Here is a 21,505-nt window from a genome sequence, read left to right on the forward strand (position 1 = left end):
TTGGTTAATTTTTGGCAATAACTTATTGATTCATGGAAATAACTTGACATTTTTCAACAATTTTTCACTCACATACTTATTGATTCGACGAAGCAACTTGACATTTTTCAACAACAAAATCTCCTTAACTTATTTCCTACCAAAAACACTTAAGATTTTAAATAAATAAATAAACACCTACCAAAAATGCTCTTAATACATAAAGAAAAAGTTTTGAAACCATCGGGAAATACTATGGTGTCTACCCTTACGGTGTCTCCCATCATGCTTTTGTGTGGTTCCATGTTATGCTTTTGTGTGGTTCCATGATATGTCATTTTGTGGTTTAGTTATACAAAAAAGATAAAACATGGGGGACACAAAAAAAGTGAATTACAAAAATTAAAAATGTTATGCCATTTTTGATTTTATGTTATGCCATGTTATGCTCTCCGTGTGATTCATGTTATGCTCATGTTATGTCAACTTGCCAAGTGGTTCCCGAGTGGTAAAATGACATAACATGATCCACATAATGACATAAAATGTTACTCAATTTTGTGATTTTGTTATAACGGTGTCCCCAAAAAAGAGAAGACACCATAGCACTATCCCATCGGCGTTATCCATTTTCATATCCTCCTATTATTGGTCCAATACCCATCAATTTAACACCCAGCTTCTCACCTCATGTTCTTTCTTCAAAGATTGTATTGAAGCACTACAAGAGGAAACGATACTATTACAATCCAGATATGATACACATTCAACCACACAAAAAAGCCAAATATCCATAGAAAATCAAAATACATTTACCATTTAACCATGGGCATTATGATCCAGCCAAATATCAGGACTGGTTGACCCGATCCATCTTCGCCTCCGACCCAGCAAATTCCTCCCCGCCCGGTACAACCATACCCGGATAAGCATTTTTAACCGCGTAATAAACCGGCTGATGCATACCCTCATATGGATCCATTGACGCCCCGGGCCTCACTCCTCCACCATAGACTTGACCCATACCCGAAACCATCTGAGGATACCCAACTGGTAGCTGACCCGGTGGAGGTGGAAATGGTTGAAATGGCGCCCGGATTTGAACCGGGTGGATTGGAACATTTCCGGGTGGACCCGCATTTGAGACATAATAAAAGGGAACATGTTGTAATGGGGGGCTCGGGTAATGAGGATCCGGAACATAACGCCACTGTGGGTTTCCTGCGTACCCGGGTGGCAACCCGTCTGTCTTTTCAGTGGCCTCGGTATAACTCTCAACCTCAACCGGAGCCTCCTTCCGGTTGAACACACGAACCGGGTTGTCGGGTTTGGTCTTAACTGGCAAAAGCTCCGGGTTCGGTGGCACCACCAACGACGAGGTCGAGCAAAACGGGGACGAGACAACCCGGGCGGGTGAACCCGGATCCGAATTTGAAACATTGTCGGCCAAATTCAGCCGGGTCTTCCACTTGGGCTCCCTAGGCTGCTCATCCAGGTTATCCAACCCGAATAAATAATCCGGAACTTCGGATACAATAGAAGACACTTCGGATCGCCCACGGTCCAAACCCGACCCGCTTTGTCCATTAAGGGCATCGAGAAACCAGTGTTCCCTTTTAGTCGACCCGTCAAGTAACGAGCTTATACTACCCGCTCTAGAAACGACGTCGTTCAAGAACAAAAATAGCCGGAGTCGAGCCGATCTGGAGCCGGCGTTGTTAAGGGCAAAACGGTCATATTCGTCCATCATGTTTTCGATATCTTCGTCGGAAGTTACGGTGATGAGGGAATCTAGGTCTTCGTTGGGGAGCTGGTACTTTATGCTCATGTTGGTTGTACCTGTGAATTTTGTTTTTGTTTGAATAGCGAAAAAGAAATTTTATCTTCGAATGATATTTACAAAAAACAAATAGAAAATATAGACTAATTAAAAAACATAAATAATATAACCTCGTCTAAACAGAAAATATGATAATAAAACTTAAAAAACATGGTAAAATGATTATTTCTAATAATATTTTGACTAAGAACCATGACGGCATCACAACTATGTACCTGTGAATTTGGAGAGCTTGTGGAGGAGGGAGGAGTAGGTGGCGGAGTGGCGGTGGACGGCGACGATGCGGGTGTCGCCGCCCACGTAGCGGAGCTGGTTGTCGTGGGGCCGTGGCAGGATTTTGCCACCGAAGCTGCACATGAACCGTACACGTGGCAGGTGGGTGTCGTCGTCGGTGATGGGGCGGGGTGAGTCTGCAGTGATGGAGTCGAGTTCTGTTGAGTGAGTTGTCATTGGTGTCACAGGAAGGAAGGAGAGAGAGAGAGAGAGAGAGATTAGGGTAGGAGTAATATTGTAAGGTTGGATTCTGAGCTGGAAAAAGTTACTTTTAAAGGGCAAAGCAGACGAATAATCGTTCGAGGACAACTTGATTGGAGGAGGGGATGGTTAGGGAAGTCTCCCCAAATTGTAAAAGATTGTCTGCCTATAAGAAAATTTATTCAACTCATTTGGGCATAGGGCGGCAAATTTGGGCATAGGGCGGCAAATGAGTTGAGCCGGACCGAACTCCGAAGTGTTAATTCGACCTCGGATCGTTTAAAAATTGCATGAGCTCAAGTTCGGCTCGAACGAAACATACAAGTTGAGCTCAAGCTCAAATTGCAGCTCAATAAAAAATATTTAACTGATAGTAAAATAGAATTGTATGAACACATTTTCTTGGTTGCGGCTAATTCAAGCTGAGCTTTGTTTAATTCAAGTCCAGCTCATTTACAATAACTTGAGTTGGTTTGTTAACGTAATAAACCAAGCTAGCCTCAAGCTGCTGGTAAATGAATCGGTTGGTTAATTTCTAGCCTTTTCTGGCGACCTATCACTGAGCGAATGATTTTACTACAACGTGTGGTTGTAAGACGAGTAGGGTAGGGGCATGCCTCAAGTAGTCTTGGACTATATCTCAGCATATGGAGTATTGGGTTTTCAAATATCATCATTGTGAAAAGGAAAATGCTAATAGGAAGATAGCTAAAATCAATTAAATTGTCACATTATCTCTTTTATGTCTCGTCCATAATGGAATATATTAGGACACCACCAGCTAAAGATGTTATGGCAGTGCCAAGGAGCGATTATTCAAATGTTGCCGGAGTACAATAACTAGTGCTCTAAAGGTTCTTACCTGGGTGGCACACGCGTTAGCGTGCGAGTTATGATAGAATTGATACCAAATGTGTGGTGAAAAAAGGTCTTAAAACACCATGTGACCGTAAGTTTTTGTCAGGTAAATAACTGAAATTGACTTATATAGCCCTAAATAAGTGCAAAAATAACTGAAATTGACTTATATAGCCCTAAATAAGTGCAAAAATAAATTAACCACTAGTGGTACGTAGTTGAGTAAGAATTTGTCTTGCATGAGGAGGTTACAGTGTGATGGTTCTTTGACAATTTCAGGCAATGGAACAGGGAGTCTATTGTGATCCAGTGGGTGGTGGTGGGCTTTTGCGTCATGGTCGGTCGTCAATAAAGTATCATGTCACCATCAATCCCCCTTTTAATTAACATGACTATGAAAGGCCCCAAAAAAAAAAAAATAATCCTTGAAAAATTCCTAAAGAGATCGATTAGCAGCCAAATAGGAGTAGGTACCCTATTTTGGTAATCCCTGACCACACTGATCAAAGCAATATTTCCTTGCCAAATAAGAGTAGGTAAATTTCTTTTGGTTCGATGATTAAGGGTGTTCGGGCTAGGTTATGAGCACATTGATTATTCTCTTTTTTTTTGGTCTGGTCAAAGGGCATTCACACCGTGACTAGAGGATTTACAAGAGATTTTTTTTTCTTGCGGTCTTCCCCCAAGAGACTGCAAATTTTGAACTTAGGTCGTCTGGATTTACAGCTCATCCATGTTGCCACTTGAAATGCCAGCCATTCAGATTGATCAAAGGCTGAATTCCATAATATTACTGTCACATTATTTTCGTGTACACTTGACCCCTTAAAAATAAAGTAAAATCTCTCACAAAATCTTACTATTTTTTTTTCTTCTAAAAACTATATCAGTCTACCATATCAAATGCAACTCATGCTTCTTTTTACTTTCTTAACTAGGTTGACACCTTATTCTACGACAATTATATATGCGATTCGAGCCCAAGAATTGATAAGTGATCATCCGAAACAGAGTACAAGCATTAATGAAACACTAGTAATTAATCACCCCCAACTTGACTTTACTATATATAATACTCCGTATAACTCTAGCTCTGTTCCTAATAATGGCAAGACAATTTCACCAATAGATGGAATACCCTAAGATAGATACAAAATAATTGGTCATAATTAGCTGCAAAAGGGGATGAGGCATGGACTTGGCTATGTGAAGAAAAATGAAGATAATTGAGAGGGTCTAGCTGTTCACTGTGGTCATTCGTGCAGACATACCTTTCGGTGAGCTATTTGGCATGTGGGATATATGTGTGTGTGTGTGATGCAATGACCACCTATTTTTATTTATTTAATAACGGGCGGCACTATTTTATGTGATAGGAAACATAATCAAACCTTGAAAATCAAAGTGAGATCGTAATAGAAGAATCATTTAACATCCAAAGATAGGATTTGAATGTAAACAAAATCCACAAGAGAATGTGAGGATGACACTTGACAGCCTCTATCAAAATCTGAACCGCAGAGAAGCCACGTACTTCTCTACCAAAAATATACCTCTATTTCAATGCAACATCAGCCATATTATCACAAAAGGCAAGGTACAGAGATATTTCGGTACAGATGATCTAGTGTGCAAGCCGTGAGGGGGAAAAAAGATCAGTTAATTAAGAAGATGATATTTTGAGTTATGTCTGACGAATGGGTTTCGCGTAAAATTCAAACTCGTGACTTTGTTTAGATGATTATTCGTCATTATATCTCATGAAAAGCTTTTCTGTTTATGAGCATGATTTAAGGCTATTAACAAGTACCCTCTGATTCAGACTAATAAACTAGGGGCGGAATGACTTCGGTGTCTTCCCTAAAAAAGGAGATACCGTAACTTTTGGCATAACCGAACCATTACAAACAGGGCCGGCCCAAGGGATTTGGATGTCCAAGGCGGCTAAATTGTGGGGTGGTGCCCTGTGTATTTTTAGAATTTAACAATAATGATGGAAATGTTTCTTTATATTACTATTTTAGACTATATAATGCATGTTAATTGCTTTGTCATTAACGGCCAAAGTGGTTGGCTTGAATTCTACTTGACTTGGTTTCAAAACCTGAGAGTTTCAATAGTATTATTTTTGGGGAAAAACATTTCAAAAGAAAAAGTTGCCCATATGACTCAAACTTGAACACTCCACATGGATTAAAATCAGCTTATCATTAAGCTAGCAAAGACATTTATGTTATAAAACGAACAAATAATATATATACTAATTGACAAATAATTAATATTGGAGTGCCTCTAAAATTTGAAATTTTTTAGATGTCCAAGGCCCAGGCCTCTTGGGCCTAGGCCGGACCTGATTACAAGCATAACCAAAACCAATTATTTGTATAACCAAGGCATAACCAAAAATTGGTTATACATATAATTGGTTTTGGTTATACTTGTAATGGTTCAGTTATGCCAAAAGTTGCAGTGTCTCCAAAAGGTGGGGAGACACCAAAGTCATTCCCACATTTACTCAACTTGGCACAACTACCTAGTTTAGGGGAACGCAACTTTTAACATAACCGAACCATTGCAAGTATAACCAAAACCAATTATATGTATAACCAAGGCATAACCAAAGTCGTTCCCCTAAACTAGGTAGTTATGCTTTGTTATGGTTCTGTTGTGCTTGTAATGAGTTTTGGTTATACTCATAATGATTTTGTTATGCCAAAAGTTACGGTGTCTCCAAAATGACCGGAGACACCGAAGTCATTCCCGCTGAAATTTGATTTGAAAACTTCATCGGATGAGTAAAAATTATGATTTGGCTTAGAATTTTGCTCATCAATTGAGCTGATGTCAAAACAATTTTTAATTTTTTTTTTCAAAACATATAAGTATTTTTCTTATCAAATTAAAGTCCACAATTGTCCAAAAAGAAAAAGTGATATGGAACCGATGGGGTATATTTGAACAGTGATGCTCCAATGGTATAACTATTACTCCCTCCGTCCCACTTTGTTCCGCCTGTTTTCTTTTTGGAACATCACAAAAAATTATCGGGAATGACTTCGGTGTCCCCGGTCATTTTGGGGATACCGTAACTTTTAGCATAACAAAACCATTATGAGTATAACCAAAATCCATTACAAACATAATAGAACCATAACAAAGCATAACCAAAATCACAGTACTATTTATAACAATTTTTTAGGACGTCCAAAAAAGGAAACATGCGGAACAAAGTAGGACGGAGGGAGTACTATTTATGGATCCGGATCCCATGATGAGAGAGGTCGACACAAATGCACATGTAGCAAAAATGCGCTACATGTTCTTATGTACGCATTACCGTTGAAATCTAGGTATAACTACCTTATTGTTGAGAAATTGGCCATACCGCAACACATAAAATGTGCGAAGATCAATCAAGAAAAGCTACACAGATTTTTACGTGCTAGTTCTCCGACCGTATAGTTGAATATATTAACAACTCAAACTAATTTTCACGATGTATCAAAAGAAGATAGTGTACAACAATTGCGTATAGAAGAAAATTACGATCTAAGATTTACATTACCAATTATTATGATATCCGATTTCGGGAGCTCTACATGCCCCTGCACCCAACAATTAGATTGGCAAGTTGAATCTCGAATAGTCAGCTAAGCGCAAGCCAGACGGAATTAGACTTCACAAACCCAATACCCAATATGGCAATATTATATGTGCTTTTATCATGCATGTACTGCAGTTCTTTTTAGAAATCCACTGGGTGGGACCGTGGGAGCTCTTTAGCCAGTGAACATCAAAGATGCCTTGACAATTAGGTCCACAGGCACAGTGTTGCTAGTATACTTCACAAAGCACTTACAGAACCCTGGGCTCATACAAACAAATTTTCACGTGAAATTATTGTCTCTCAGTGTGATAAATACATGGCCCATTTCCATTTCGCAAACGAAGACGTAACACGAGCATAAGTTTTACCTTTCTAATTAAGAGTACGTGTTCTAGTCAACTTACGCCCACACCTTAATTAATACTATGCAAAAACTAATCCCAACCGTCCATTAGCGGGTCCTAACACAAGTTTTATGACAACTAAAGTATGCAAAGCATTAGTTATTTGATGATTACAAAATCCAAATTGAAAGCTATATTTTCTTTTATGTTTAGGTAAGTCGGTTGGGACCATCCTTGTCATGCTAATGTTGGTCGGTGTGATTGACAATGACATTTCGAAGAGCAGAACACCACACACTGATAGTGACGAAAGTGCAGAGCCAAAAAAAAAAATTATATACATGCATAAAATAAAAAAATAAAAAAAGTAAAGAAAGCCAATTCAACCCTTTTCTTTTCGTTTTTTTCTTTCTCTTGGGTGGTTGTGCCTAATTTGACATCTTTTCTTTGGACTACAAAAGAAGCTTTAAATGGTCGGAGCGGCTCCTTTACCAGCTTACTAAGCATCTCCAATGGGGATGGAAAATGACTATGGATGAATAATTATTTTAGAATTAAAAAGTTGTTAAAAGTTAGTAATTGGCTATAAAATAGGATTCACCCATCTCTAATGATGAGTTTTAAAATAGAACCAAAGAATTCTAAATATGAACTAACTTTCCCTCCACTTTCTTTTTCCCCAATATAATTCAACTACTACTTCTGTTCAAAAAATAATTGTTGTGTTCGTCACACGAGAACTTTAAAAAAAATTTGTCTTTTATTCTTTAAATAATTTAGATAGGTTTCAAATTTTCCAGCCGTTTTTCGACGAATATTAGGTAACTCTGGCAACCTTTCTGATAGATGATAGTTGGATTTGGGTAAGGTGACAAAGATAGCTATAGTCATTTGGCGATGAATGTATCTATCAAATACGTTTTTCATTCCCATTGGAGTGCTGATTTTTGCATCTGAGGATGGAAAATGACTATTCATCCCCCACTGGACTTGCTCTAAGGATCACCCAAATCCAATGTTTGTGCTATTGTCAGTCGGTCAACTCACAACTCACCGTGCTCTTTTTTCCAGTCTTCCTCACCGTGAGAGTTTTATCGGCGTTATCAGGTCGGCCTGGCCTTGTCGTTTGGGTGTCACTTGTTCGAGCCCTGACAAGGTTATTGTTGTGGGGCGGAGATAACTGTTGGTGTCGCTTTATGGTAGGGTGCGGTTGTTGCTGCTACGGTGATCTGCGATCTCGGTGACCGAATTTAGGAGTGTAGATCTGTTTCTGTAGATTTTGGTTTGTTTTTCTATGGTGTTTGTTTTTTTGGTTTTCTATCCCTGATGGGGACGTTTCCTCCCCTTCGAGAGTTTCCATGTGTTTTTTTTTTTTGATCCGCTGTTTCCATGTGTTTGGTTGTGTGATTTTTCTGTGGCGAATGTTGTGCCAAGAAGGTTTATGTGTGGGAGTGGGATTCTTTCTTGTTGGCCTCTTCCTTGTGGTTTGATTCGTCCGTTGTGTTATGAGAATATTGCTTTTCTTGATATACTGTTTCTCCTATCAATAGAACCTCCTAACATTTTGGAAAAAAAAAACTCACAACTCATAACTATTTATCTGAATCAGTACTTCTGGAAATTTCGCAAAGAGGTTATTCAGACTACAAAAAATGTCTTAATCAAATATCGTAAGCTACATGAATTAATCACATTTCTACGAGATAAAACGGCCGGTTTGAGATTCGATACTGTAACTATTGTCACAAAAACTGTTGAACGCAAGACTTCTTAATTTGCAGTTCGTCCCAGCAACAGCTTTAATTAGAGGTGGCAATCTCAGCCCATATTTTTTAACCCGCCCAAATCCGTTTACTTATAGCCCAACTCAACCCGTCCATATTGTTACATGAGTTTAAATGGGTTCAATATGGACTTCGTGGTTTTGCTGATTTTCTTTGGTATGTAAATATGTAATGAACGTGTAGTCATGACTCGTGTACAGCAATTGAGATCCACAGAGAAATTGAAGAAGTAGAAAGGAACTGAAGTTCAGTTGCAAACGAAATTGAAGAAGTAGAAAGGAACTGAAGTTCAGTTGCAAACGAAGACAAGATAAACTTATTTACGGAGGTTCCGTGAACGATGTTCACGAAGCAGTACAATTTCAGTCATCCATTCGGGCAATTAATTTTTTGAGATTCGTTTTCAATTATGATCGGTCACAATTAATTGTTACCGTTCAATGTTCATAATTAATTTTCAATCCGGACCATTCAAAAACATTATTGGTTTAGAGAGAGAAACTGAAGCAGAATGACCAGAGGGAGAAATGTTAACGATAGTGGGTGCAAAGCTCGAATTCAGCGCCCATCAGCACCACTTCCCGCTTTTTGATCGGCTCCATATCGCTCAGTGTGCAGGCTGGAGTGAATTCTAAGCTCTAACAGGGCGGTAATTTTGGAAAATGACAGACCCATCGGTAGATTGATTTTATGGAGCGGTCATAATTGATTTGAAACGGGTCGGGTCGTATGTGAGTTGGGTTGGGTGGGTTTGGACCATAATTTTAAAATTTTTCGATTCTTCTCTTTGAATAGAACCAATAATCGACAAAAAATTGACGCGAAACGTACAAATTGAGTTTTAATCATAAAATTTTACTTTTCTGAATTTCCTTATTAAGGCAAATTAGGGGGGAGGGGCTGGGAAACACACACACAAACACAAACAGGTCGGGTTGGGCGGGTTTGGGTTTGGCTTGACCCATATTTGACCCGACCTGTTTCAACCTGTTTATTTTTTATCCATATTTGACCAACGACCCATTTTAACTCTTCCAAACCAGCCCAGACACGCCCGTCTGTCACCTCTGCTTTAAACTATCAGTCTTAGTGAGAGTTTATCTATCGAACTTGTCTTGAAGGCATATTTACAGGCACATGTATATACACGGTAACATGGTTATACAAGCACATATCTCCAGTGCATACAGATAAAAATAGGAGCAGCTCCTCTCAAGACCCCATCCCCACCATAGCCGTGAGGTGTTGTGACAGGTGAGATACTACCGTTTGTTTATGTATGATGCTCCTTGGTATGTCACTATGGGATTTCTGTTTTGTATCATTTTTATTAATGATATAGAAACTTTTCTTTGCTGATAAAAAAAAAAACCCATCCCCACCATACCCCTCAAGACCCCATTTTATGGGCTCCACAACACGGACAACAATGGTCCGAACCGTTCACCTCGTAAATCTCTCGTCGAGAATTAGTATGCAAAAAATTAATTTCATTGAATATAAAAAGACACACTAACTAAGTCTCAACAAGATACGCGAGGTGAATGATTCGGATCACCATCCTTAAACCTCTTGGCTTGTGGAGCCCACAGCGTGGGGTCTAGAGCACTATGGTGGGGATGGGTGGTCTTGAGGGGAGCTGCTCCCGATAGATATAGGTCTTTATAAATACATATATATACCTGTCTGTGTATTGTTGATTTGTTGTTAAACTCAGCAAATCGTCTGACAGGAAAATTACATTTCCAAGAGCAAAGTTATCAATCTCGTACCATACCGGCCTAAGTGAAACTCCCCAATCTATGAGGGCCATTCCTGTCCAACATTCTCTCTGTTCAAGTGAGAACTGAAAAGCAACTCCAAAGAACGTCCAACCATTCTGTCCACTCTCCAACAGAGGATTAATTCTGTCCATTCTGTCTAGTGAACTCAGCTTAGGACAAAACCAGAGACTAGTCACAGAAAAATTTAGGGGAAAAGAAGGCAGAATGAAAATGACCCTCTACTGGAACAGAAATGCTACTGGAAAATGTCCCAAATCCACAAATTTGTCACACAACATATACTTTGGACACAATGAAAATCAACTGGAAAATAGATCACGATAAGGAAAAAAACAAGCTACACTTCATCTCTTTCTTTCCTTCTTTATTCTCTTAGCTTCTCAGAGGAACGGTTTCGAGGGAACATCAAATTTTTAAGGAAAGTAACAAAATAAATACAAAATTTTCCTCGTAAAACTGATGGCAAGGCACATAGCAAAAAAGCCAGCTGAAAAGTTGTAAAAGGAAAAGACCTAAGAGACTAGATAGTTGCTTCTCAAGATTGAGATACAGTTGTGGTTTACAATGTTAAAATTTTGTTATCGGAAAAAAAATTTATAAAAAGAAAAATAAAGGACAGCCAAAAATCTACTCACGGGGCCATAAGCCCTTCAATTGTATAAGAGAGTGACTTTGCCCAGTCGGCTTTGAGAAGCAGTGTTTGTAGAGTGTGCATCACATCGTAGTCTGGATCGAGCTTCCGCTGCCAACCCTACAGAAAATATAGCAAACATGAAGACCAGAACAAGATATCACTCCCGACCTGTGACCAATTCAGTTTTAACTACAACGTAGTGTGTTTACCCCCAAACTACCGGAAACATCGGTTTTTCATGGAGTAAAACCAAGCAAGGCGGAGGAAGCAATACACAAACCAGAAAAAAAAAAAGGTTCAGTCAGTTTCGATCGGTCCAATCGGTGTAGATAAGGTTAATCTGTCACCCACTAGTAACAAAAAAACAACTTATGCAATGACATTTAGGACACGCTTCCCTAATAAAGTTAGCAAGTCAGACATGGTACCCATTTTAGAAACTCATTCAGTAGCTTGTGACAATTTTCAATCAGAAGTTTGTGAGAAAAGCATGCACAAGAGACCTTTGTTGATATGTTTGTGCACACAGGCAGAAAGAACCATAGATAAGAGTCTTTTGACTCTATATCAAAAATAGCATAGTTTAACATCATGAAAAATTAGCACATAAAAAACACATGTTTAACCAAACCAGTTTTGTGTTTTTTAGTTTATGTAGGTATATACATCTTTGGGTCTTCTTGTATTTTCTTTACTTGGTTTTGTTTTGTGTACAACTTTTTTGTTTTGTTAGGCCTACGGGCCAAGCAGTTTGATTTTTATCAATATAAACTGCATTTGTTTGTCCTAAAAAAACCACCAGTTTTTCATGTCTAGATTCTAGATCACGAGCTGTGAAGCAAGGATACTTCTAGATGGTAGTTGTGTCCGTATCGAATATGGATACTCCCAGATATGTATCCGAAACGTATCCCAAATATAAAAATAAATGACTTGGCATTTTTTGAAGAATAGAATACTCTAGATCACATATCCAAACTTTTAGGAAACTAAAATTGCAGCACTTCTTGCGTATTGTTAAGAGTAAAATTTTAGGGATAAGGAAAATTATAAGAATTTTGACGATTTACTTACTCTTCTTTATAGTGTATTGAATATCCTTATCGTGGTGTATGTGTGGTTTATAGCTTCTACATTTTTAATAATCAAACAAGTAACCAAGTAAACTTGAAAACAACGCGAGGAAAATAGAACGGTTTACCACCATTCTTGGGATTATGCATAGAAAAATGCCATAAAATTTTAAAATACATTTTAAGCTAAGGTGTCCTAGCCATACCCATCCTATTTCTTCTAGATTTTCTCGAATCGCCGTGCCTAGATCGTACCGAATCCGTATCCCGTATCGCTATCCATGCTTCATAGATTACAAGTGATGTTTACTTGCATCCATGACCCACCAATCATAAATGTTTAAGCCAAAGAACTTGTAAAACTTGGAGGCCAACAATACAAAAGAATACTATTGGTTTAGATTATGACCATGGTAAGGTTACAACACAATCACAGACCTAGAACTTGATACGAGATATGGTTCTACCCAAGAAGAGTAACAGTTCGTATAACTCAGTTCCAACTGAAATAGAGATTTATCCCTGCACAGGCTTTTCATTATCACAGCAAGCAACAAAATCCTCTGGTATGATATCCCCTACAGGCTACCATAATTCCAAGTTGAGCAATGGACGTTTAAATCATCTCCTAGTTTTCCATCATATTTTCTTATTTACTTTTCAAAAATATCTCCTTTCATTATCACTCAATCACGGTGTTTTCAGATTGAAAGACTAAAAAAAGGAATGGACGGAGATGGTAAAAACTGGTAATATGCTTAAGAAACAGATCACATTAACATCTACTAATAAATGTGGAAACCTTCAGCCAAATTTTTCCCATCTGTCCATTCACTGCAGGGTGCTTAATCCACATGTTATGGGGAAACTCCCTCCAACGACTCAGAGTCTTTTTGGATAATTTCACTTGTCAAGGAAAATCAAAAGAAAATAGCACTGACAATAACTCTGCAAGTACCATACCATTTTGGTCAGGGGTACAGAATACTGAACGATATTTTGACTCAGGTTCCACAATGATGAAAAGATAAAACAAACAAAAATGAAAAGAAAATCACAGTGAAAATCACAGCGAAATTTATCTAACTGGGGACTCAAAACAAAAGGAACCCTTGTCAAGGAAGAGGTAGTAGAATGGAACCAACATTACCATTCAAAGAAGAGAAAGGGAACCAAAAGTGAGAAGTCTAAAAAACAACAGACATGAAAGCAACCAACAACAAAGCACAGAATCTCAATCCTAACCATTTAAAATCTTTAAACTGCAGTGGTCGCTGAGATTTATTTTCATTTTCTTCCTACTTTACACAAGGTAAACCACAATTGCACAGCTAAAAATGATAGAAGATATTACCTCAAGAACCAAAGTGGTAACCATCACAGTGCAGACATTGCCATCTATATTCACTTTATGACGCCTAACTTTCTCAAGTACTTGCTCCATGCACTCTGCAGGATGGACCACATCACCTTCTGGGGTACCCCAGAAATCAAATGATTCTTTCATTTCCTGTTTAAAAAAACAATAAGGCAACTAATAAGTGCAAGAACTCACCAATTGTGGTTTATCAGATCATGAATGTGGTATTATTACAGGCAGACTTAAAGATACAAATTTTAGAAAAGAGAATTCCCCACGTAAATCGAGCGAGACACCTAAAGCAAAAATAAAACACAGTTGATATCAACCAGAATCACCACTTAAAAACTTCAACAGCCAAACCTATAACCATGAAACATGGAAAAAAAAAATGAGGTACGCATTACCTTGATGTAGGCCTCAGGGTTTGGGCAGTTCTGTTGCCTAGACAATCTGAGTGTGCACTCTGCTGCTGTGCGGCCATCTCTGCGGGCAACAGCCTTAAAGAATTCCAGCAAATTCACTCTGTCGCTCTTAGAAAGTTCAGCAGTCATGCCTACATCAATGAAGATGACATGAGGCTTTGATTTAAAGAACCGTTTCCTAGAAGGCTTCGTTTGAGCCACCCGAACAAGGATATTTCCAGGATGCATGTCCGCATGAATAAAGTTGTCCACCTGAGAAAGGGCAAAACAACGTTTTGATACCATAACCATATGAGATGGATTATTCAGATAGCAATAAGGTAAGAAACAGACACTTGCCAACTAAAATAAATCAAGCATTCTACAATACAATTAAAGATCAAGTGTATAACATGTCTGCCATGTGCAGTCGAACATTAACTTAGACATTATTTGGACTTGTGAAGTTACCACATAACTATGCCTGGTTTCGTAATTAATATTACGGTCTTGCTAACCTCCACCTAGTAGGCGGAGGATAATATGTCAATAAATTCAAACAAGTTCGGATATCAATGCATATATCACGGATATTAGTACACTTTCACAAATATCAATCCATCTTTCTCGGATATCGATGCACTTTTTACCTATTATCCTACACCCTTTGGGCTGATGTTAGAATAATCCTTAATACTATACATGAAAATCATCATAAATCTTCCAAACAGTATTACATCATACATAAATATAAGTAGATTATTAAACATTAATATTTTTCCTGTCCCTGAGTCCTTGCCCTTGGACATCAGAAATAGATTACTTTGACACTTGGACAATAGCCACAAGGGACATCAGTCTCCTAGCCTATGCGGCAACGAGAAATAATAATCACTCTTGGTCAGCTTAATCCCCAATCCAAGCCACCCGGAATAAAACCCAAGATGTATAGCAATTGAAGGATTAAATGATAATCCACAAGTGGCTTCATTAGCAGTTATGCCTTCATAATGAAATCAATCTCAAATTGACATTCAATTAGCCCTTCACGCGAGGGGATAGAGTATAGTCAAGGGTTACATCCAAAAACAGTTAAAGCAAGCCTATAGGCACTCATATGCTTTACTTTAGCAATGTGATATCATATCATCATCTTGACTCTTGAGTCTTGAGCAAATATTCAATAAACTTTAAAGATAAACAACAAATAAACTGTGCAACCACAAACTGCCAAAAGCATAATTGACTACAACTGCAAAGGAAAATTTTAGTAAAAACATACCAGAAGCATCTTTAGAAGTGCATGAGTACCAATGTGTGCCAGTGCACTTTTAATCCGATCATGTCCTTCAAGCTCATCAACATAGTGAGCCACACTTTCCCCTTGCTCAAAAGTTTCCACCAAAACGGCAGGATGCACAAGCGGATAAACAGGCTTTGGAAAAGAAACATCCTTCCACCGACGGAAATTATATATAAAACGGCTCAAATGGGCAGCTTCCCTTGCAAGGTCAACCTGAGACATCATAAAAACTGCAAACTGCTGGACACTTTCGTCCAATCTTAACCAGCTCAGGGTAGGAATGAACTTCGAACACTTTGCCGCTATATTAATTATCTCAAAATCCCTTCGAATGGATTCACCGACTCCAGGGTGTCTAACTTTTACTGCAACTACAAGAGGCTTGATCTGTCGACCACGATACTGATACTTTAATGAAGCTCGATGAACTTGAGCAATACTTCCAGATGCAACAGGTTTCTCCTCAAAATCTTCAAAAATTTCAGAAAGCTTCCGACCAAAAGCTCTTTCAATAGTCCTTTTTGTATATGCAAAACTGTGTTCAGGAGCTTTGGTATGAAGCTTTGAGAGTTCAGTGCATAAATCCCTTGGGAATAAATCTGGTCGTGTAGCTGCCCACTGGCCCCATTTAATGAACGCCGGGCCTGCTCTTTCCAGTGTATGATGAACAACCTCAAGCCATGTCTTTCTAAATCGAGGCCCAAAAGAATCAGCAAATGGGGCCATTACTATGCAGGGTGAGAACAAAACTGCCAAATAAATTGCTCTTAGCAACAAGACTATTCCTTCAAACAAATCAAGCAATAATGAGGTCACAAAAACATGGCCATCCGCTGCACGCATGTACAAGGTTTTCTTTGAATGGAAGGGATCTGTTTCTGCTGATACTTGTGCTAATGCTAGATTACCACATGTCCAGGCAAATATACCAGGAACAACCATGTAAGAGCGGCTTAATGCCAAGCTAACTGCTTGAGCGGTCCTACTAATGGCAAGGTTAGTTCGGGAGTTTTGAGAATACATCTGTGCGAGTCTCTTCCAAGCAACTTGGGCATGATGTGCAACTGCATTACTTGCAGGAAAGACAGGAAATTTCCTGGAGAAACTACTTTTGCAAGACATATTCCTGTTAACCATGAATGAATTATGTCCCCTATTAGGAAAAACATATTGAGAGTACAGTCTGGAGTGAGGAGAGTGTAACCCTGCTGTAACAACTGCACCATACTTCCTTCCAGAATAGAAGCTCCTCTGATTTGCAGAAAAAGTATGTGCCACTGTCCTAATTTTGTAAAATGTCAAAAGCCTGCATTCCAAGCTATAGTGTCAATAACCGCCTGCAAAGATATTCATATATTGATGCTGCATTTACTATAGTTAATTTTATCCATTCAATATTTAAATGATTGACACACTCTAGCATCTTATTTCCTCAGCATGTAACTAACTTTTGTTCATTCAGGCCCCGTTCAATTGGTTGGACTATTCATCTGGGATGATAATCATGTAGTTTAAGTGATCCATCGAACTAAAAATGAGGGGATTATCGACACCATATTCCAATATGTGCTATATGTCCAAGTTTGGTGAGACTGGCTGTCCAACATATATGCAATCCCTCCACCAATAGTTGCATTCAAATGACGGGGATGAGGTCCTGTAGAATTTGCACTCCATCCCACGTCTAATCCAGCCAATCAAAAAGGCCCTTGGATCAAAACCAACTTTAACATAACTCTTCCATGCTTTTTCTGCTAAGTCCACCATGACTCTTTCAGACTATTACTGCCATTTTGGAAAAGGCATATGTAGAAAACTCCAATCCTTATCCCCACGGAAAAGTTATTTACTGTTTTCGCTCAACAAATCCTGTAACTAAATATTGCTTGATGGAAATCCAATACGTCGAAGAAAATTAGAATCTAGACAAGAACTAGCCTAATTACGTGAATAAAAACGAAGACAATCATCTCATTACAATTTCTATGAATGAAAATAGATGTGGCATGTGCACCAAAAATTGTCAGACAGCATCATCCTCTTCACTGCTGGAAAGAGTAAAATTTATTGAAGAAATTCTGGGTTCTCCAATAAAATGGGAATCATCAAACCCAAGTACTTTTAGGCAAACCACTCAACAAGAAAACTGTATTGCCCAAAACGGTAACAAATACGAAAATTAAATGAATAAAAAACTTCCATGCTCACGAATTCGATACTTCACAAGCAAATTTCAAACACAACAGCTTCGGCAAACAACCTCTAAAAACCGCCACCCTGGGTATAACCACAGGGTTATGCATTTAACAAGCGGTTTATTTTCCTTTTTCCTACACACAGTAAATTTTTTTGATAACTTAGGGTCAGGGGTCTGGCCCAGCTTACGCACACCTCGACTAATCTTGGGGGCCCAATCCCAAAGCCCACTTGCAGGGAGCCTGATTAAAGCCAAAGCAAAGCTGCATATGGACTGACCCAAATGAGTTGATATCACCTAAGAGGTTTCGAACCTGAGACTTTAGGAGACCTTAGTAGGGAGCAAACCCCTAAAAGGTTTCGAACCTGAGACATTAGGAGACCTTAAGAACCTAGGTCCCAGCCTCCCAGGCCTTGAGCGCCAGTACAAGGTGAATTTTAACAGGCATCTTAAGCCTATTCAGCAGGAGAGAGTAGCATTTTGGAGCAAATTATGGGCTCTCCAATCAAATGGGAATCTTTTACCCAACATGCAAATACCTACCTAAATTCCACAAATTAACTCTGTAAACAAACATTCCACGTACTAATTCATTCAATAAATCACATGATTCACAATAGCTTTCGCAAAACAAACCCTAAGACAAATACAGCAAATAATCAAAAAAAAAAAAAAAAGAACACTTAAAAACCCGAAAAACCCTAGGAAGGAGGAGGAAATTGACGGACCTAGACATGGCGAGGATCGATATTCAATGGGGCTGGTGAGGAATAACAATAATAATATGCGAAGGCGGTGGACTTTTTTCGCTGCAAGCATTTTCCGTTAATTGTGGACAGACGACTCATCAAGCTCCGTCACCACCACCGTTTTGGTTCAGGTTCATAGAGAGAGAGAGAGAGAAAAAAGAGAGAGGTCGGAGACTCGTGTGATGGTGATGGGGCTGGGACGAATCGAGTTTATTTTTGAAGACCTAGAGGCGGCCACGGGGGGGAGAGAGGGAGAGAGAGAGAGAGAGAGAGAGCAGGGAGACAGCAGTGTATGTGGGCACGTAGATCGGTCGAACCAGTGAGGTGCAATGGTGGTTCGAAGAATATTGGGAGAAATTTTTGAGTGCTGGGCAGGTACCACGTGACAGTACTCGTCGGCGATCTTCACAGTCCAAACGTATTTTAAACAATTCAGATTTATTTTCTCTCTTCCCTTCCCTACCACTCTCTCTCCTTTTTTTCTTTTTCTAAAAATCAAATCGTTCAAAACACATTTAGACGACTAGTACCGTCCGACACCTAAAACTTCTCGAATGTTGGACCGGTTTGAGTGATGAGTTATGGGTTCGGTCCCTTGAGGCTGGCTTCTACGCGGTGTAATTAAGGCAACGTTCGAATATCTTGTCAACCAAGGCAGAAAATTTTAAGGAAAGTCTATGGTTACATACATTCATTCATGTACATTTACCACATACATATGCACTATAGATCTATCTCGAGTCCTTCAAAAAAAATCCGAGCCACTCTTCTTGTTCAAAATAGTTATTTACGATCTCTGTAGGAAAATAACTCAATTTGATATTAGTAAAGACGTTTACGAAACATTCAACTTTGCTTTAGAATTCAGGCATGAATTCTGTAGAAAAAGTAAATGCTTTGTAAATGTCTTTACCGGTATCGGATTGAGTTATTTTTTTACAGGGATCGTAAAATAAACTATTTTGAACAAAATGAGCGGGTCGGATCTTAGTTGTAGGACTCGAGACGGGTCTAAAATGTATATGTATGCAGTGTATCTACATAATTGTATGTACCTATAGCAGCTCTAAAAATTTTAATAGTAGTAGTAGTTTAAAATGGGGAAAATTATAGTGACATCGTCTGGGATTTTTTTGGCGAATACACTAAACCCCCCTTTGAATCCCAAAATTGCATTCCCATCCTCCAAGTTTATAGGTGCATAACAAATTCACCCGAATTTGTAAGTTGATCTAGTTGGTCGGGTACTTGATTGAGTTCATTTAAGGTAAAGAATTCAGCTCTTGTCCGCGTCTAACTTATTAACTCGCTACTAACATACATTGTGTTATTTCTCGTCTTCTCTCGAAAAAGAAGCGGTTGGTTAATGGGTTAATGTAGGGGATTAAATTTTCTGCCTCTGCTAATAATGCAATAAATATTAAGATTGCACTCTGAAGACTATATAACCCTCCTTTCTGGCTAAGTTCCTAGTGTAAAATGAAGAACCGATAATCTATGGGTGGAGTTTGGTCAGAATGTCCTCCGATGGCTAAGTCAGCAATGGAATCAAGGATACTTGCTTGTGCAAGACATAAGTAGAGGAAAGAAAATAAGCAAACAACTAACTGAGAACATATATATATATATACACTCTTTTTTCACTTTTAGTAAGTTAAGTCAAACTCGTACGATTATTATTTTCTAATTTGCACGGATTTTGCACCTGAATTTCGATATCAAGCCTAGCATGCAAGCATTACTTGGTTACTCGTAATTGATTTTGGAAAATTTAACTTATTAGATTAGCTAAGTTATTTTTCCTCAACTTCAACTCTTTTTTCACTTTTAGTAAACCAAGTCAAACTCGTACAATTATTATTTTCCTAATTTGCACGGGCCTGAATTTCAATATGGGAAAATGACGGCAAATGACGTATTTTGATAATTAATACCCGCCAAGGACATTTTCAACATTTACAAATATTTTCAGTATGTCCTTAACGGATATTAATTATCAAAACACATCTTGGACCATCATTTTCCCTTTCAATATCCAAAGGTTCTGGACACAATTTGTCTCAGGAATTGTGTTTTTAAAATTGTGCATGTAGTATTGCTTAAGTACTAAAGCCATGATCACGGGATGTGTTGATAATTTGGATCTATAATAGGGCTTGGCCCAGTGAGAACAGATATACGTATAAATTATCACTTCATGTAAAGGCCCTATCCTACGGACCCAGCTAAAGGGAAACACGTCCTTATTTTGGAAGTGGTTTGGTCATCGTTTCAGGCCCAAGTGTTCCCAATGTTTCCATGTTGTATGGACTGGGCATATGGAGTACAATAAAAAGTTTAGAAGACAATCCTGTCCCTAACTAGTACTAGTTTTTTTTTTTTTCCCCAATATTGTATACTATCAGCTGGGATTAACTGGAAGTTAGTAAGTTAGTCCACAGTGGGTTCTCACATAGGAAGGACCATGAGATGCCAACCGGGCTAGAGCCCATTGGCAATTAGTACTAGTTTGTTGTACACATGCTCAATACAATCGTATGCAAGTGTTCGCCCTGTATTGCTATGCTATGAAGATAAAAAAGATATAGCAGAAGTAAAATGGGATATCCGTCCCATTGTATTGGAACTCACCATCTCAGTCATCCTTTCCTTCCATTTCCTTAATATGGGGAAAACCCCATTGAAACATATAAAGATGAGTGGTTGACAAATAGTTAGATCCTTCTCCTCCATTTATTAATTTTAATGTATTGGGGGTTGAGTACTTGGATTAATCAGGATTGTATTTGTTGATGAAGATTAAGCCCAATGCACAAGTTAATTGGAGAATCGTAAGACCGAGGACGCACAAAAGAAAGTTCACAAAAATTAGCTTCGTAATTGTACTTTGCCACCTATCTATGCACTTTAAAGGGTGAGTTAGTAGAGTGCGGGGGTGTTCCAGGTAAGGTTCTTTTCTTTAAAGTTTCTTTTTTTTCAATTTTCAAGCTTAAATATAATAAAAATGAAAAATAACTTTTTGATTTTTCTTACACCGTATAAAAGATCTCAATGAAATCTATTAAACAAGATTCATATTAGTAGAAAAATTATTTGCATAAACACATGATTTTTG

General features: G+C 38.5%; 2 protein-coding genes across 3 annotated transcripts; both read right to left on the reverse strand.

Annotated features, from left to right (window-relative positions):
* Window positions 1-662: 662 nt before the first annotated feature.
* LOC131311707 (uncharacterized) lies at window positions 663-2,475 on the reverse strand. Its single transcript, XM_058339266.1, has 2 exons — window positions 2,035-2,475; window positions 663-1,818 (listed from the first exon to the last, which is right to left on the reverse strand). Exons 1-2 carry the CDS (start codon window positions 2,267-2,269, stop codon window positions 830-832), a joined length of 1,224 nt encoding a protein of 407 aa, XP_058195249.1. The 5' UTR covers window positions 2,270-2,475; the 3' UTR covers window positions 663-829.
* Window positions 2,476-10,998: 8,523 nt separating this feature from the next.
* LOC131311716 (uncharacterized) lies at window positions 10,999-18,712 on the reverse strand. Of its 2 annotated transcripts, none has more exons than XM_058339275.1 (5): window positions 18,370-18,712; window positions 15,424-16,750; window positions 14,145-14,414; window positions 13,732-13,887; window positions 10,999-11,421 (listed from the first exon to the last, which is right to left on the reverse strand). In XM_058339275.1, the coding sequence occupies exons 1-5, from the start codon at window positions 18,375-18,377 to the stop codon at window positions 11,302-11,304; spliced, it is 1,881 nt and encodes a 626-aa protein (XP_058195258.1). In that variant the 5' UTR covers window positions 18,378-18,712; the 3' UTR covers window positions 10,999-11,301. The 2 variants fall into 2 exon arrangements, with proteins under 2 accessions (XP_058195258.1, XP_058195266.1); XM_058339283.1 differs by having other exon boundaries at window positions 15,424-16,781.
* Window positions 18,713-21,505: the final 2,793 nt, after the last annotated feature.

The sequence above is a fragment of the Rhododendron vialii genome, chromosome 2a, assembly GCF_030253575.1.
Source record: "Rhododendron vialii isolate Sample 1 chromosome 2a, ASM3025357v1".
NCBI classification, from domain to species: domain Eukaryota; kingdom Viridiplantae; phylum Streptophyta; class Magnoliopsida; order Ericales; family Ericaceae; genus Rhododendron; species Rhododendron vialii.

Bases quoted from the DNA above. Each gene is read 5' to 3' on its own strand.
- LOC131311707 (XM_058339266.1), bottom strand. From the start codon at position 2,269: ATGACAACTCACTCAACAGAACTCGACTCCATCACTGCAGACTCACCC. The intron at 1,819-2,034 runs GTACATAGTTGT...CAAAATTCACAG, and splicing joins CAAGCTCTCCAAATTCACAG to GTACAACCAACATGAGCATA.
- LOC131311716 (XM_058339275.1), bottom strand. The intron at 13,888-14,144 runs GTAATGCGTACC...TTTTTTAAACAG, and splicing joins ACCCTGAGGCCTACATCAAG to GAAATGAAAGAATCATTTGA. The intron at 11,422-13,731 runs GTAATATCTTCT...TATTTTCTGTAG, and splicing joins TTACCACTTTGGTTCTTGAG to GGTTGGCAGCGGAAGCTCGA.